At 41.5% G+C, this 17,528-nt stretch overlaps 1 protein-coding gene across 2 annotated transcripts; it reads right to left on the bottom strand.

Moving 5' to 3' along the window:
* Nucleotides 1-6,263: 6,263 nt before the first annotated feature.
* LOC139421836 (haloacid dehalogenase-like hydrolase domain-containing protein 2) lies at nt 6,264-8,512 on the bottom strand. Of its 2 annotated transcripts, XM_071172957.1 has the most exons (4): nt 8,455-8,512; nt 7,071-7,190; nt 6,629-6,837; nt 6,264-6,454 (listed from the first exon to the last, which is right to left on the bottom strand). In XM_071172957.1, exons 2-4 carry the CDS (start codon nt 7,169-7,171, stop codon nt 6,366-6,368), a joined length of 399 nt encoding a protein of 132 aa, XP_071029058.1. In that variant the 5' UTR covers nt 7,172-7,190; nt 8,455-8,512; the 3' UTR covers nt 6,264-6,365. The 2 variants fall into 2 exon arrangements, with proteins under 2 accessions (XP_071029058.1, XP_071029059.1); XM_071172958.1 differs by lacking the exon at nt 8,455-8,512 and having other exon boundaries at nt 7,071-7,480.
* Between the last annotated feature and the right edge of the window lie 9,016 nt (nt 8,513-17,528).

Below are 17,528 nucleotides of genomic sequence, written 5' to 3'. Positions count from 1 at the left end.
GCCCCCAGGTGTCGAAGGTAGGAAACAACACCTCCACTTCGCTGGGGCCCTCAATCATCATCTCAATCATCAAGTTTGCAGACAACACAACAGTGGTGGGCTTGATTACCAACAATAACGAGACAGCCTACATGGAGGAGGTGAGAGCTCTGGGAGTGTGGTGCCAGGAAAATAACCTCTTACTCAATGGCAACAAAACAAAGGAGATGATCGTGTACTTTAGGAAACAGCAGAGGAAGCACCCCCCTATCCACATTGACGGGACCAAAGTGGAGAAGGTGGAAAGCTTCAAGTTCCTCGGCGTACACATCGCTGACAAACTGAAATGGTCCACCCACATAGACAGTGTGGTGAAAGTGCAACAGCGCCTCTTCAACCTCAGGTGGCTGAAGTAATTTGGCTTGGCATCTAAACCCCTCATAAACTTTTACAGATGACAATTGAGAGCATCCTGTCTGGCTGTATCACCGCTTCACGGCTATAGCATATCTAACACGGCTACATCTAACACGGCTACATCTAACACGGCTACATCTAACACGGCTACATCTAACACGGCTACATCTAACACGGCTACATCTAACACGGCTACATCTAACGGCTACATCTAACACGGCTACATCTAACACGGCTACATCTAACACGGATACATCTAACACGGACACATCTAACACGGCTACATCTAACACGGCTACAGTGCCTTTAGAACGTTGTTTTACACATCTTTCAATAGGTGCCCTTCTTTGTGAGGCATTGCACAACCTCCCTGGTCTTTGTGGTTAAATCTGTGTTTGAAAGTCACTGCTCAACTGAGGATCCTATGGATAATTGTATGTGTGGGGTACAGCAATAAGGTAGTCTTTAATAATGGAACACTAGCCACTTTAATAATGGAACACTAGTCACTTTAATAATGTTTACATGCTGCTTTACTCATGTAATATGCTGTTCTTTTTTGTTAATATCAGCTGGTACGTGATGTCTAATATTAAAGAAGTCTCAATGTATTGCTCGCCTGAGGTAGAGTACCTTATGATAAGCTGTCGACCACACTTACTACCGAGAGAGTTCTCATCTGTATTATTCGTAGCCGTCTATTTACCACCACAAAGCGAAGCTGGTACTAAGACCGCTCTCAACCAACTCTATAAGGCCATAAGCTAAGAAGAACATTTTCACCCAGAAGCGGCGCTCCTAGTGGCCGGGGACATTAATGCAGGCAAACTTAATCAGTTTCACCACATTTTAACCAGCATGTCACATGTGCAACCAGGGGAAAAAAATCCTAGACCACCTTTACTCCACACACAGAGATGCATACAAAGCTGTCCCCCACCCTCCATTTGTCAAATCTGACCACAATTCTACCCTCCTGATTCCAGCTTACAAGCAAAAACTAAAGCAGGACGTACCAGTGACTCACTCAATACGGAAGTGGTCAGATGATGCGGATGCTACACTACAGGACTGTTTTGCTAGCACAGACTGGAATATGTTCCGAAATTCATCCAATGGCATTGAGGAATACACCACCTCAGTCATCAGCTTCATCAATAAGTGCATCGATGACGTCGTCCCCACAGTGACTGTACGTACATATCCCAACCAAAAGCCAAAGATTACAGGCAACATCCACATCGAGCTAAAGGCTAGAGCTGCCGCTTTCAAGGAGCGGTAGACTAATCCAGACGCTTATAAGAAATCCCGCTAATCCCGGATTAAGATGGAATCTTACTACACCGGCTTTGACGCTCGTCTGATGTGGCAGGGCTTGAAAACTATTACAGACTACAAAGGGAAACCCAGACGCGAGCTGCCCAGTGATGCGAGCTTACCAGATGAGCTAAATACCTTTTTATGCTCGCTTCGAGGCAAGCACCACTGAAGCATGCACAAGAGCACCAGCTGTTCTGGTGTGTGATAACGCTCTCGGTAGCCGATGTGAACAAAACCTTTAAACAGGTCAACATTCACAAAGAAGCTGGGCCAGACAGATTACCAGGGTATGTACTCAAAGCATGCGTGGACCAACAGTCAAGTGTCTTCACTGACATTTTCAACCTCCCTGACCGAGTCTGTAATACCTACATGTTTCAAACGGACAACCATAGTCCCTGTACCCAAGAACACTAAGGTAACCTGCCTAAATGACTACTGACACGTAGCACTCACATCGGTAGCCATGAAGTGCTTTGAAAGGCTGGTCATGGCTCACATCAACAGCATCCTCCCGGACACCCTAGACCCACTCCAATTCCCCCCCAACAGATCCACAGATGACGCAATCTCATTCGCACTCCACACCGCCCTTTCGAATCTGGACAAAAGGAACACCTATGTGAGAATGCTGTTCACTGACTACAGTTTAGCGTTCAACACCATACTGCCCACTAAGCTCATCACAAAGCTAAGGACTTTGGGATTAAACACCTCCCTCGGCAACTGGATCCTGGACTTCCTGACGGGCCGCCCCCAGGTGGTAAGGGTAGGCAACAACACGTCTGCCATTCTGATCCTTAACACTGGGGCCCCTCAGGGGTGCGTGCTTAGTCCTGTCCTGTATTACATGTTCACCCATGACTGCTTGGCCAAACACGACTCCAACACCGTCATTAAGTTTGCTGACGACACAACAGTGGTAGGCCTGATCACCGACAACTTTGAGACAGCCTATAGGGAAGAGGTCAGAGAACTGGCAGTGTGGTGCCAGCACAACAACCTCTCCCTCAATGTGAGCAAGACAAAGGAGCTGATCGTGGACTACAGGAAAAGGCAGGCCGAACAGTCCCCCATTAACATCGACGGGGCTGTAGTGGAGCGGGTCGAGAGTTTTAAGTTCCTTGGTGTCCACATAACCAACTATCACGGTCCAAACATACCAAGACAGTCATGAAGAGGGCATGACAAAACCTTATCCCCCTCAGGAGACCGAAAAGATTTGGCATGGGCCCCCAGATCCTCAAAAGGTTCTACAGCAGCACCATCGATAGCATCCTGACCGGTTGCATCACCTCCTGGTATGGCAACTGCTCGACAACTGACCGTAAGGCGCTACAGAGGGTAGTGCGTACGGCCCAGTATGTCACTTGGGCCAAGCTTCCTGCCATCCGGGATCTATATAGTAGGCGGTGTCAGAGGAAAGCCCATAAAATTGTCAGAGACTCCAGTCACCCAAGTTATAGACTGTTTTCTCTGCTACCGCTCGGCAAGCGGTACCGGAGTGCCACGTCTAGGACCAAAATGCTCCTCAACAGCTTTAACCCCCAAACCATTAGACTGCTGAACAATTCATTATTATCGCCGACGGACAATTTACATTGACACCCCCCTTCTTGTATACTGCTGCTACTCGCTGTTTGTTTGTTGCCTATGCATAGTTACTTCGCCCCCACCTGCATGTACAGATTACCTCAACTAGCCTGTACCTCTACACACTGACTCGGTACCGGTGCTCCCTGTATATAGACTCGTTATGGGTATTCTTATTGTGTTACTTTTTATTATTACTTTTTATTTTAGTCTACTTGGTAAATATTTTCTTCTTCTTGAACTGCACTGTTGGTTGCAGCATTTCACGGTAAAGTCTGGAGCTAGGAACGCAAGCATTTTAGTTAGATACTACTGCACTGTTAGACCTAGGAACGCAAGCATTTAGTTAGATACTACTGCGCTGTTGGAGCTAGGAACGTAAGCATTTAGTTAGATACTACTGCACTGTTGGAGCTAGGAACGCAAGCATTTAGTTAGATACTACTGCACTGTTGGAGCCTCACCTTCTGCTACAATTTCTGTCAAGCCGTCTACACATACAGTTTGACGCATACGTTCGATAAATCCAATGTATGCACCACACCAAACGCACTGCAAATGCCTCTGCAATACAATGCTGCAAGGCAAACGCAGCATTTCATTGGAAATGAATGTCATTCTAGTGTACCAAAATGCAATGACGCTGTTGGTGTGTTCAAAGCGTGAGGCTTTTTTAATATTAGATATCGCCAACAGTTATTGACAAATAGACACACAACCCCGCCCCTCGTCTTACAAATTCTTACAAGGCACCCCACCCTCCTCCCCCTTTTCACCATCTTTTCTTCACGCTGATGACGGGGATTTGGCCTTGTCTCGACAAAGCGTTGGACTCATTCATTTCACACGTTATCTAGATAAGATCATAGTCCTAAGACATGCTAACTAGAGGTGGACCGATTAATCGGAATGACCGATTAATTGGAGCCGATTTCAAGTTTTCATAGCAATCAAAAATCTGTATTTTTGGGCGCCGATTTTGTAATTTTTTTTACACCTTTATTATTTTCAATGACGGCCTAGGAATGTTCTGAACGACAGATTTTTACATTGTCAGCTCGGGGGATCCAATCTTGCAACCTTACAGTTAACTAGTCCAACGCTCTAACCACCTGACTACATTGCACTCCACGAGGAGCCTGCCTGTTACGCGAATGCAGTAAGCCAAGGTAAGTTGCTAGCTCGCATTAAACTTATCTTATAAAAAACAATCAATCAACGACTGTCGTTGCTCCAACGTGTACTTAACCATAAACATCAATGCCTTTCTTAAAATCAATACACAAGTATATATTTTTAAACCTGCATATTTAGCTAAAATAAATCCAGGTTAGCAGGCAATATTAACCAGGTGAAATTGTGTCACTTCTCTACTTCTCTTGCGTTCATTGCACGCAGAGTCAGGGTATATGCAACAGTTTGGGCTGCCTGGCTCTTTGCGAACTAATTTGCCAGAATTTTACGTAATTATGACATTGAAGGTTGTGCAATGTAACAGGAATATTTAGACTCATGGATGCCACCCGTTAGATAAAATACGGAACGGAATAAACGTTTTGTTTTCGAGGTGATAGTTTCCGGATTTGACCTAAGGCTCGTATTTCTGTGTGTTTATAGTTAGTCTATGATTTGATATTTGATAGAGCAGTCTGACTGAGGGGTGGTAGGCAGCAGCAGGCTCATAATAGTTAAAGGTATATGGTTTAGAGAGAAATAGTCGACGCGTTATAATTCCTGTAATAACTTGCGGCTGAACTTGAAAGGGGTTCCTTCATTATTTTACCGTTAATTTCTTCCATAGAGAATGTCTTGATCTACTTCCAATAAGGTCTGTGTTTCGTGCAGGCTTAAACCACCTCTGTTCATGTCTTCCATAGAGAATGTCTTGATCTACTTCAAATTAGGTCTGTGTTTCGTGCAGGCTTAAACCGCCTCTGTTCATGTCTTCCATAGAGAATGTCTTGATCTACTTCAAATGAGGTCTGTGTTTCGTGCAGGCTTAAACCGCCTCTGTTCATGTCTTCCATTGAGAATGTCTTGATCTACTTCAAATTAGGTCTGTGTTTCGTGCAGGCTTAAACCGCCTCTGTTCATGTCTTCCATAGAGAATGTCTTGCCTCTGCATTTTGATACCCGTGTAAATCTCACTAGGATAAGGTAACGTTTGTCAACATATTTTCATAAACTCTACATTTTTTTTATCGTCACTTATATTTAGACAATATTGATCAGAGTTACCTTCTCCTATGGATATCTACACAGTTATAAAATTGGCAAGGTGGTGTAAGCCTACACGAAACACAGACCTTATTTTAAGTGAATATAAAAATATCCTATGGAATAAATGAATGAAGGAACCGCTTTTTAGATTTTGCTAGGTGTCATGGGAATTATGACTGGCACTTTGGTAGTCAATTCTTACCATGCCCATTATTAAAATAGGAATTCCTGCATATAGAAATTATGTTTTCAACATTCATCACAGGTAACTTAAACTCTATTTTTATTTTATTCTTATTCTCTATTTGTCTCCTAAGCAGACTCTTCAGTATCATTGTCACTTCAGAGCTGTTTCTGTGTGTGTGTGTGCGTGTGTGTGTGTGTTACAGATGGCAGAGAAAAGCAGAGCACCAGACTATTTAACGGAATCGGCACCAGGGAAAGCAAGGTATCTTATTTGTGATAAAGATGTAAGCATGGGGTCAGCAACGGCTAAATCAAAAAATACCACCAACCTGTGGAATCACCTTAAGAACAAACATCCAAAAACCCATAATATGTATTATATTAAGTTAAAATAAAAGTGTTCATTGAGTATTGTTGCAATTGTCATTATTACAAAAATGTGTGTGTAAATACTTTTTTATTATAAAAAAAAAAAGTATTATTATTATTATTTATTTATTTTTAAATCGGACGATTAATCGGTATCGGCTTTTTTTGTCCTCCAATAATCGGTATCGGCGTTGAAAAATCATAATTGGTCGACCTCTAATGCTAACCTTTCACCATTACAACAACAGGGGGGGTTACAGTATGAGGACTGACTCAGCGGTTTACCTGAATGCTTTGTTGAGCGTCTGGTAGTTGAAGTGGTCTGGAGCTAAGCCTATCACCACAGCGTTGGGTTCGGATGTCTCCATACCTGCAGCACAACATGGATAGAGCTTTATAGAGTTAAAGCTACACCCGCATCTCAAATGGCACCATATGCCCTATACAGTGCACTACTTCTGACCAGGGTCCATACAGCTCCATTGGGAAGCTAAATGTAAGTTAGTTTGCAATCTGCTCTGCCTCATCTAGCCCTGGCTCTCACCTGAGAAGTCCTCCAGTGCACTGTCCGCCACCAGCAGTAGGGGGCGTAGTTGTCTCTGCTCCACGAGGCTCCTGGCTGCTGTCAGGGACGTGAAGATCTCCTGCTCCTGGATGTCAAAGTTCAGACTGTGGAGACGCTCCACAAGGTTCCTCTTACATTCCTTAGTGGTGTTGGTCACAAACTTCACCACTACAGAGGCCTGACGCAACCTAGTGTATAAACCCCAAACATAGAGACCGTGTGACTTCAGAAGAAACTCACAGAATTGAGGACTGGGTGAGTACTGAATATGGGGACTGAGGCATGCTGCAGAAATAAAATCTTAGACGTATTTGTGACTTCTTACTTTCAGATGTAACCAGAGGGTTGTGTGAGCAACTTAGGACAAATTGGCTGGGTGAGTACTGAATAACAAGGATAACAGGGCTCTGGGCAGACTGACCTGTGGAGTGCGTCCTGTGCTCCAGGCACGGCTGTGTCTTCTACATGGAGGGTTCCACTCAGGTCAATCAGCACTGCCTTCAGAGCCCGTCTGGTCGCCATGATACCAGGTACCTATGTACTGTATATATACACCATTATTGATAGAGATAAATCCATGCACATAGAGATCCTATTCAATTAGTTGAGTATCTGAAGCATCAGCATTTGTAGTAATCGAACCCACAAATGCTGATGCTCTAGATACTCAACTAGTCTAAAGGCCCGTTTTATTGCTTCTTTAATCATAACAAGTTTTCAGCTGTGCTAACATAATTACAAAAGGGTTTTCTAATGATCAATTAGCCTTTTAAAATTATACATTTGGATTAGCTAACACAATGTGCAATTGGAACACAGGAGTGATGGTTGCTGATAATGGGCCTCTGTACGCCTATGTAGATATTCAATTTTAAAAATCTTCCTTTTCGAGCTACAATAGTCATTTACAACATTAACAATGTCTACACTGAATTTCTGATCAATTTGATGTTATTTTAATGGACAAAATGCTGATTTTCTTTTTTTTTTAAATTACATTTCTAAGTGACCCCAAACTTTTGAACGGTAGTTCAAAACTACCGTAGTGGATTAAACACAACCGGGCTAAATTCAAATTCAAAGAGCGCGTCCTCGCGCTAGCTTGCGACTCTACGTTTTACAGGAACACGCTCACCGGCCAAGCACACGCACTGTCGTGGATGCGAGGTCCGATCCCACTTCTGACACCAATGTAATGAAACAGCAGGGAGCAGGTCTCGAACCCTCGACCTTCTAGCCCGAGGCGCGCTATCGACTGTGCCGCAAAAGCATGCTCAAGGACAAATCACTGTGTGTATATATAAAGGTTCTCTGTATATACATATATATATATATATAGGGTTATATATATATACACACACAGAGCAATATACAATCCACATCTCTAAATAATAGGGGATTACACAGCTGAGTTTGCGCTCCATGCAGGGGGTTTGTGTAACTAACATAGTGGTGGCAGGGTAAAGCTAGGAAAACATCGGGAAGATGGGGGTGTGTATAATCATCGTACATCGGCCTTATTTGGATAAAGGTTCTCTGTAGAATTAAGAAAACTAGGAAATAAATATAGTAGCTCAATCAACCGGTAGGCTTTATTCTGGTTGCCAACGTATCTAAAGGAAAGCTGAAGAGAAGTCAGAGCTGCAACAGGGTGAGCAAACAGACCAACGATACAGGCTAACTAGCAAACATAACTAGCCTGTTGGGGAAAGACCTAGCTACTACTAGTGTTGTTTGAGAGTTGCCGTAGTTTCTATCAATGTAATGTTTAAGAATGATACATAAGGTAGTGTGTCAAGAAATACCAAAACTCCAGTACTCGGAAAACGCAGGCGAAGTGCGGTATGAAGTTCCGCAACTTCCGCCCACCGCTGGCAGAACGTAAACTCTGACGTTTATATTTTGCGGTCCTTCGAGTTGACTGGATTATTTAGCCGCCTGTCAAACTGCCTGTTTCAATTACTTTTGGTCAACGAGAGGCTGTCATTCGTGTTTTATTTTATTTCTGTATAATAATAACAAAACAATAAAATATCAACTAATGATAATAATCTTCTAATGGGGAAGATGAATAATCACACGCACGCCCACTTGTTATTCTCCTATTATCCATTACTAATTTAAAGGGTTATATGGAACAGATTAGCTACCGGGTTATAGCATTCATAGAATTGACCGAAACGGTGGCGGCGTGTGTGTTTGTACAAGGAATGATGTGCAATTTTAACCCTCGTTCAGATCTGAAAATGGATGGTCTTGAGGTCGCATGGGTAGAAACACCTCTTCCTGAATATCGTCCTTGTTGGTGTCGGCTATCGGCCTCCTAAACATAAGCATTTCTATAATTTACTTGAATCGAATTGCTGTGATCACAATGTATTTGTTTATAGAGAATGTATTCTGCTTGCCGATTTTAATACAAATATGCAGTTACCACCCCAGAGAAGTACACTAGTAAATGCCCTGTATGACTTTAATCAGTTATTTGGACTAAAACAACTGATTGTTGAGCCAACCCGGGTGTGTATTGACAGCAAATCAACTTTGGATTTGATTATTGTATCAGACTAAGCGAACATATGTCAGTCAGGAGTCTTAAATATTGGTTTTAGTGATCATATGGTAACCTACTGTACCCGTAAGAAATCCAAAATGCTTCTAGAGCCAGGTAATATATACATGAAGGTACTGTCTATGACAAAATACTAAAAATAATGTTTTGTAGAGGTCCTTGGAATTTTGGATTGCTCTCATGTACTAAACTGTGATGATGTTGATCAAGCTTGAATCTGGCTCAGATTAAACAAATTCAAATCAAACAGCGGTCAGGGAAATGGATCACTTCCGAGATCGTAGACCTCATATGGAAAATGGATCACGACCTGGCCAGAAAATGGATCACGACCTGGATCACGACCTGGCCACAAATCTACAAGATTATGACGGTTATATTAACTGTAGAAACCAGGCAAGATACAAAATGGATTTAGGCAAAATTCCAACATTATATAGACACTGTTAATGACAACTTACATCAGCTTCGTAAACTGTGAAATGTTAAAGGACATTGGCTCAAAAACTCCCCATAAGGTAAAATACTGTAGTATTGGCCTGGATATTGATGATGTTTTATGTTATGGCCAGGCAAAGGTTGTAAATTATTTATCACATTTTTTACCACTGTAGCCTCATCTCTGGTTAAGAAGTTACCCATCTGTTCTGAACACTATGGCCAATTGTTCATTAACAACTTTTACCATAGCAAAGGTATCACACATTTTTGAGCTGTGCAATGTCACAGAGGACAAAGTTTCCAATCTGCTATGCCTTGTTAGGTTCTAATCCTCAGAGTAAAAAACTCCACAGACACTATGAAAGCTTAACCAAGTTTATTCTGCCCAGAGTCTCAATACAGCTGCATTCAGTCAAAAACATTTTCACACAAGCACTGATATTTAACCCTTCCTCATAGACTGAGTCTCCTCCTACCCATCTGTACAAACATCGTTCTTTACTGCTAGGCAGGACACTAGTGATACGGGCCATAAACTTTTATTTCTCCCTTAAGGTGACCTGACCTCAACCCCCCTCCATCACTAATCCATGGCTCTCTCCCCTTATCAATGCCTGCCACATGTAATCGCTTCCCTGCACTCGACACATCCCAAGTGTAGTTGCACCTTCCTCCTATAACTATTAACTTCTGGTGTAGACCCTCTAAACCTCTGCACTCTATCAGTGACATTAATAAGTAGATTTCATATTGTCAGAACCCAACAGTTTAAATACACTACGCGACTAAAAGTATATGGACACCTGCTCGTCGAACATCTCATTCCAAAATCATGGGCATTAATATGGAGTTGGTCCTGCCTTTGCTGCAATAACAGCCTCCACTCTTCTGGGAAGTGTTAACGCTCCATATTAATGCCTGTTATACACCTGTCAGCTACAGTGTGGCTGAAATAGAGTTTGAAGGGTGTCCAAACACTGTGATTTTTTTTGTATGTGTAAAAAAAAATACAAAGTATTTCCTGAGTTTTTATACCTCTTAGATATAGGACAGACACTTCAAAACCTTCTTTCTTAGGATGTATTTTTTCACTGTCCTTTTTGCCATTGATGAATGTGTTTTTCAATGCGTTTCTATGGGCTTTAGTGGTAATGGCCAAAATCAATATTTATCCCCCCAAAAATTGTAATATTTATTTGATACCCAAAGGGGTTCTAAAAATCAAATAGCTAAATGATCCATATTATGATAATCTTAAAATGATTCTATATGTCAGTGTATGTGTCTGTTTTTCACCTGGAACTAAGGCCAGTCAGTGTGCATGCCCGGTCTGTGGGTGTTCTTCCACCAGTGCAGTTTGTCCTGCTCATTGATGACCATGAGAGTATTTGCATATATACTGTATATATATATATATAGTTGAAGTCAGAAGTTTACATACACTTAGTTTGGAGTCATTAAAACTAGTTTTTCAACCACTTCACAAATTTCTTGTTAACAAACTAGAGTTCTGGCAAGTCGGTTAGGACATCTACTTTGTGCATGACAAGTATATTTTCCAACAATTGTTTACAGACCGAATATTTCACTTACAATTCACTGTATCACAATCCCAGTTGGTCAGAAATGTACATACACTGAGATTCCAGAAAAGTATGTCATGGCTTTAGAAGCTTCTGCTAGGCTAATTTACAAAATTTGAGTCAATTGACCTGTTCACCCGATGTGCTACCTGTCGCAAACCTGCTGTTTTCAACTCTAGAGACAGCAGGAGCGGTAGAGATACTCTTAATGATCGGCAATGAAAAGCCAACTGACATTTACTCCTGAGGTGCTGACTTGCTGCACCCTCGACAACTACTGTGATTATTATTATTTCACCATGCTGGTCATTTATGAACGTTTGAACATCTTGGCCATGTTCTGTTATAATCTCCACCCGGCACAGCCAGAAGAGGACTGGCCACCCCTCATAGCCTGGTTCCTCTCTAGGTTTCTTCCTAGGTTTTGGCCTTTCTAGGGAGTTTTTCCTAGCCACCGTGCTTCTACACCTGCATTGCTTGATGTTTGGGGTTTTAGGCTGGGTTTCTGCACAGCACTTTGAGATATCAGCTGATGTAAGAAGGGTTATATAAATACATTTGATTTGATTTGAATTGGAGGTGTACCTGTGGATGTATTTCAAGGCCAACCTTCAAACTCAGTGCCTCTTTGCTTGACATCATGGGAAAATCATAAGAAATCAGCCAAGACCTCAGAAAAAACAATAGACCTCCACAAGTCTTGTTCATCCTTAGGAGCAATTTCCAAATGCCTGAAGGTACCACGTTCATCTGTACAAACAATAGTACACAAGTATAAACACCATGGGACCACGCAAGCCGTCATACTGCTCAGGAAGGAGACGTGTTCTGCCTCCTAGAGATTAACGTACTTTGGTGCGAAAAGTGCAAATCAATCCCAGAACAACAGCAAAGGACCTTGTGAAGATACTGGAGGAAACAGGTACAAAAGTATCTATATCCACAGTAAAACGAGTCCTAGATCGACATAACCTGAAAGGCCACTCAGCAAGGAAGAAGCCACTGCTCCAAAACCACCATAAAAGAAGCCAGACTACAGTTTGCAACTGCAGATGGGGACAAAGATCATACTTTTTGGAGAAATGTCCTCTGGTCTGATGAAACAAAAATAGAACTGTTTGGCCATAATGACCATCGTTATGTTTGGAGGAAAAAGGGGGAGGCTTGCAAGCCGAAGACACCATCCCAACCGTGAAGCACGGGGATGGCAGCATCATGTTGTGGGGGTGCTTTGCTGCAGGATGGACTGGTGCACTTCACAAAATAGATGGCATCATGAAGTGGGAAAATTATGTGGATATATTGAAGAAAAATCTCAACATATCAGTCAGGAAGTTAAAGCTTGGTCACAAATGGGTCTTCCAAATGGACAATGACCCCAAGCATACTTCCAAAGTTGTAGCAAAATGGCTTAAGGACAACGAAGTCAAGGTGTTGGAGTGGCCATCACAGAGCCCCGACCTCAATCCTATAGAAAATGTGTGGGCAGAACTGAAAAAGCATGTGCGAGCAAGGAGCCTACAAACCTGACTTAGTTACACCAGCTCTGTCAGGAGGAATGGGCCAAAATTCAACCAACTTATTGTGGGAAGCTTGTGGAAGGCTACCTGAAACATTTGACCCAAGTTAAACAATTTAAAGGCAATGCTACCAAATACTAATTGAGTGTAAACTTCTGACCCTTTTCCAGCTACAATAGTCATTTACAACATTATCAATGTCTACACTGTATTTCTGATCAATTTGATGTTATTTTAATGGACAAAAAATGTGCTTTTCTTTCAATTACAATGACATTTCTAAGTGACCCCAAACGTTTGAACGATAGTGTACCTCAGCACAATAATCCTTAGCTAGATGTAAAATGGGGTGACTAACACTTCCTCACCAAAAATTACAACATTGTTACCATTTATTGTTTTACATTAATTCAGACAGTTTTGAAGCAGAAATGGGGTTCATTAGATGTCACCTGGGTAATATTTTAGAATGTTATGGCAGCCCATTGTAGCCAGATCTATCCCATTACCCTTTACAAGATACGAGACAATGGCATATAACCCATTTTATCATGGACATTGCCATTGAGGGCTTCCGCCATTTTAAAGTAAACTGGGTGGGGATTCCTATGAGTTGGGAGCAATCAGCTGAAGAAGAAAATGGACTACTTTAAAATGGAGATGGCCTCAATGGCGCTGGCAATGCTGTCACAGACACCATAAAGGCACAGAATAGAAAGATGGGTCCTCTATCTATCTCTATGGCCAGTTGTTCACACACTATCTGCCCCCTCCCATCTGCCTTTCATCTTTAAAGGACACGCATTTCCATTGTTAGAGCGGTCACATGTCGATCTTGTTAATATGATAGACAATCTTTGGCTATCCACATTTTTTAAATACATCATTTTTAAAATCCATCCTTCCTCCGTCACTTAAGACAATTGACCAAATAATGAATTTCTACTTTTACCAAGGATTCCGACTGCTTCATTGAATATAATGCATCCTCATTTCTTACTGATGGAACAGTCATAGACCTTTCTTACTGATGGAACAGTCATAGACCTCTCTTACTGATGGAACAGTCATAGACCTCTCTTACTGATGGAACAGTCAAAGACTAAAAAGTCTATCCTCTCACCAAAGTAAAAGTATTGAAATCAACAGAAAAAATCAATAGAAAAAAGTCACAGTATTAATTATTGTATAGACTTTTATTTATGAACATAAATAGTAGAGAAACTACAATAACATATATTTAAATACATCTGCATTAACCGTTTGTAATAATAATAATATAAATGATTTTGTGTTAATGACAATTCGCCCATTATATCTTCTGAACAAGGAAGGTGCCTTGTGGTTATTTGTATTCTTCTTGTTCTATTTGTAATGTTAATTGTTCTTCCTGTCTTTGAGAACATGTTTGTACTCAGGGCACCATTGGGACTGAGACCCTGGTCTCAATTGGGCTAACCTGAATAAATTCAAGTTAATTAAAATAAATCAAATTAGGATGAGTTTTTAATGTTCTCTTTTGATGCATCTGTCTTCCTCCTTTGACATGTGACATGTTGTCATGATCAGGATCATAGTCAGTAATGTAGTCAGTGATGTAGTCAGTAATGTAGTCAGTGATGTAGTCAGTAATGTAGTCAGTGATGTTGTCAGTGATGTTGTCAGTAATGTAGTCAGTGATGTAGTCAGTGATGTAGTCAGTAATGTAGTCAGTGATGTAGTCAGTGATGTAGTCAGTAATGTAGTCAGTGATGTAGTTAGTGATGTAGTCAGTGATGTAGTCAGTGATGTTGTCAGTAATGTAGTCAGTGATGTAGTCAGTGATGTTGTCATGATCAGGATCATAGTCAGTAATGTAGTCAGTGATGTAGTCAGTGATGTTGTCAGTGATGTAGTCAGTGATGTTGTCAGTAATGTAGTCAGTGATGTAGTCAGTAATGTAGTCAGTAATGTAGTCAGTAATGCACAGTAGTCTGATTGAGAGAGTGAAACAAACCCATGTGGTTTCAATGTACATTACCAGTTAAGAGTTCAATCATGTTGTATTGGAACACCAAGGTAGATCTCCATGGATGACTGGGTTAGTTTAGAACAATAATATATGCAACACAGTAGTATTTCACTGTTGTCTCAGGTTAGACCTGGATGGACAAAGTCTGTCTCCGTTTCATCGATGCTCCATGATAATGCTCTGTGATACTTCATATCAGAGACTGTCCAGTGTTATCTGTCCAAGGTTAATGGTCATGGATTGGCTCGGGGACAAGGTCACGTATCTGTTTTAGTCCTGTTTCAGGTTATTTTACTCCAGAGGTTCATAGGATCTTAGTTTCTCCTTCAGATTTTCAGGAATGTCTTCCACGTTCCCTGGAAAGTATGACCTCATTACTATCATATTATACCACGTGTATCATGTTTACTATAGTAGTATACAGTGAATTCGAAAAGTATTCAGACTCCTTGGCTTTTTCCACATTTTAATTTACGTTACAGCCTTATTCTAAATGGATTAAATCATTTGTTTTCCTCATCAATCTACACACTATACACAATTGTAACAAAATGAAAACAGGTTTTTATAAATATATTCAAATTTGTAAAAACGAAATACCTTATTTACATAAGTATTTAGTTCCTTTGCTATTAGACTCGAAATTGAGCTCAGGTGCATCCTGTTTCCATTGATCATCCTTGAGATGTTTCTACATGTTTAGAGTCCACATGTGGTCAAATTCAATTGATTGGACATTATTTGAAAAGGCACACACATGTCTATTTAAGATCCAAAAGTTCACAGTGCATGTCAGAGCAAAAACCAACCCATGAGGTCAAAGGAAATGTCCGTAGAGCTCGGAGACAGGATTGTGTCGAGGCACAGATCTGGGGAAGAATACCAGCACATTTCTGGGGCGGCAGGGTAGCCTAGTGGTTCAAGCGTTGGACTAGCAGCCGACAGGTTGCAAGTTCAAATCCCTGAGCTGACAAGGTACAAATCTGTTGTTCTGCCCCTGACCCACTGTTCCTAGGCCGTCATTGAAAATAAGAATTTGTTCTTAACTGACTTGCCTAGTTAAATAAAGGTAAAATTAAAATTCTGCCGTATTGAAGGTCCCCAAGGACACGGTGGCCTCCTTTATTCTTGAATAGAAGAAGTTTGGAACCACCAAGACGCTGGCCGGACAGCCAAACTGAGCAATCGAGGGAGAAGGGCCTTGGTCAGGGAGGTCACCAAGAACCCGATGGTCACTCTGACAAGAGTTCTAAAGTTCCTCTGTAGAGGTGGGAGAACCTTCCACAAGGACGACCATCCACCAATATTGTAGTGGCCAGACGGAAACCACTCCTCAGTAAAAGGCACAAGGCCCGCTTGGAGTTTGCCAAAAGGCACCTAAAGGCTCTGACCATGAGAAACAAGATTCTCTGGTCTGATGAAATCAAGATTGATGTCACGTCCTGACCTTAGTTCCTTTTTTATGTCTCTGTTTTAGTTTGGTCAGGGCGTGAGTTGGGGTGGGCATTCAATGTTTTTGTTCTATGTTTTGTATTTCTGCTTTTGACCTGGTATGGTTCCACATTTAGAGGCATCTGTCAATCGTTGTCTCTGATTGACGACCATAGGTAGCCTGTTTTCCCACTCTTGTTTGTGGGTGGTTATTTTCCATTTCAGTGTTTTCACCATACTGTTTCGGTTTTCCTTTATTCGCTTGTTTTCTGTGTTCATTAAATAATTATGACTTACACTTACGCTGCATCTTGGTCCTCACCTTCTAACACCAACGGTCGTTACAATTGAACTCTTTGGCCTTAATGCCAAGCGTCAGGTATTAAGGAAACCTGGTACCATCCCAACGGTGAAGCATGGTGGTGACAGCATCAAGCTGTGGGGATTTTTTTCAGCAGCGAGACTGGCAGCCTAGTCAGGATCAGGGCAAAGCTGAACAGAGCAAAGTACAGAGAGATCCTTGGTGAAAACCTGCTCCAGAGCGCTCATGACCTCAGACTTGGGCGAAAGTTCACCTTCCCACAGGACAATGACCCTAAGCCCACAGCCAAGACAATGCAGGAGTGGCTTCGTCTCTGAATGTCCTTGAGTGGCCCAGCCAGAGCACAGACTTGAACCCGATCAAACAGCTCTGGAGGGACCCAAAAATAGCTGTGCAGCATCGCTCCCCATCCAACCTGACAGTGGATCTACAGAGATGGAATGGGAGGAACTCCCCAAATACAGGTGTGTCAAGCAAGAAGACTCGAGGCTGTAATCCCTGCCAAAGGTGCTTCAACAAAGTACTGAGTAAAAGGTCTGAATACTTGTATAAATGTGATTTTTGTTATTTCTGTGATTTCTAAATTCCTGTTTTTGCTTTGTCATTATGGGGTATTGTGTGTAGATTGATGAGAAAAAAACAACAATTTAATACATTTTAGAATAAGGCTGTAACATAACAAAATGTGGGAAAAAGTAAAGGTGTCTGAATACTTTCCGAATGCACTGTATAACCTTTCAAACATTTGCAACATGCTAGCAAACTTCCAACACCATGTACTTCCATAAACAATATCATTAATTTAATCATTTTTAATAAATCAAACGTGCATTAGTTATCTGCTGTTTTTAATCTCCTCCAAAACAATCTTCCTCAATGCCTTTACAAAACACTTACAGAAACCATCAATATGTTATTTACCATTTAGCTGTTAAGATGTGACGTGATCTTTTCTTTCCAGATGTTGTTTCTGGATGGAATCTGAAGAACAAGACAGAG

Source organism: Oncorhynchus clarkii, chromosome 12 (assembly GCF_045791955.1).
Source record: "Oncorhynchus clarkii lewisi isolate Uvic-CL-2024 chromosome 12, UVic_Ocla_1.0, whole genome shotgun sequence".
Classification (NCBI taxonomy): domain Eukaryota; kingdom Metazoa; phylum Chordata; class Actinopteri; order Salmoniformes; family Salmonidae; genus Oncorhynchus; species Oncorhynchus clarkii.
Note: the sequence above shows the minus strand (reverse complement) of the source record. Positions and strands in the feature narration are given on the sequence as shown.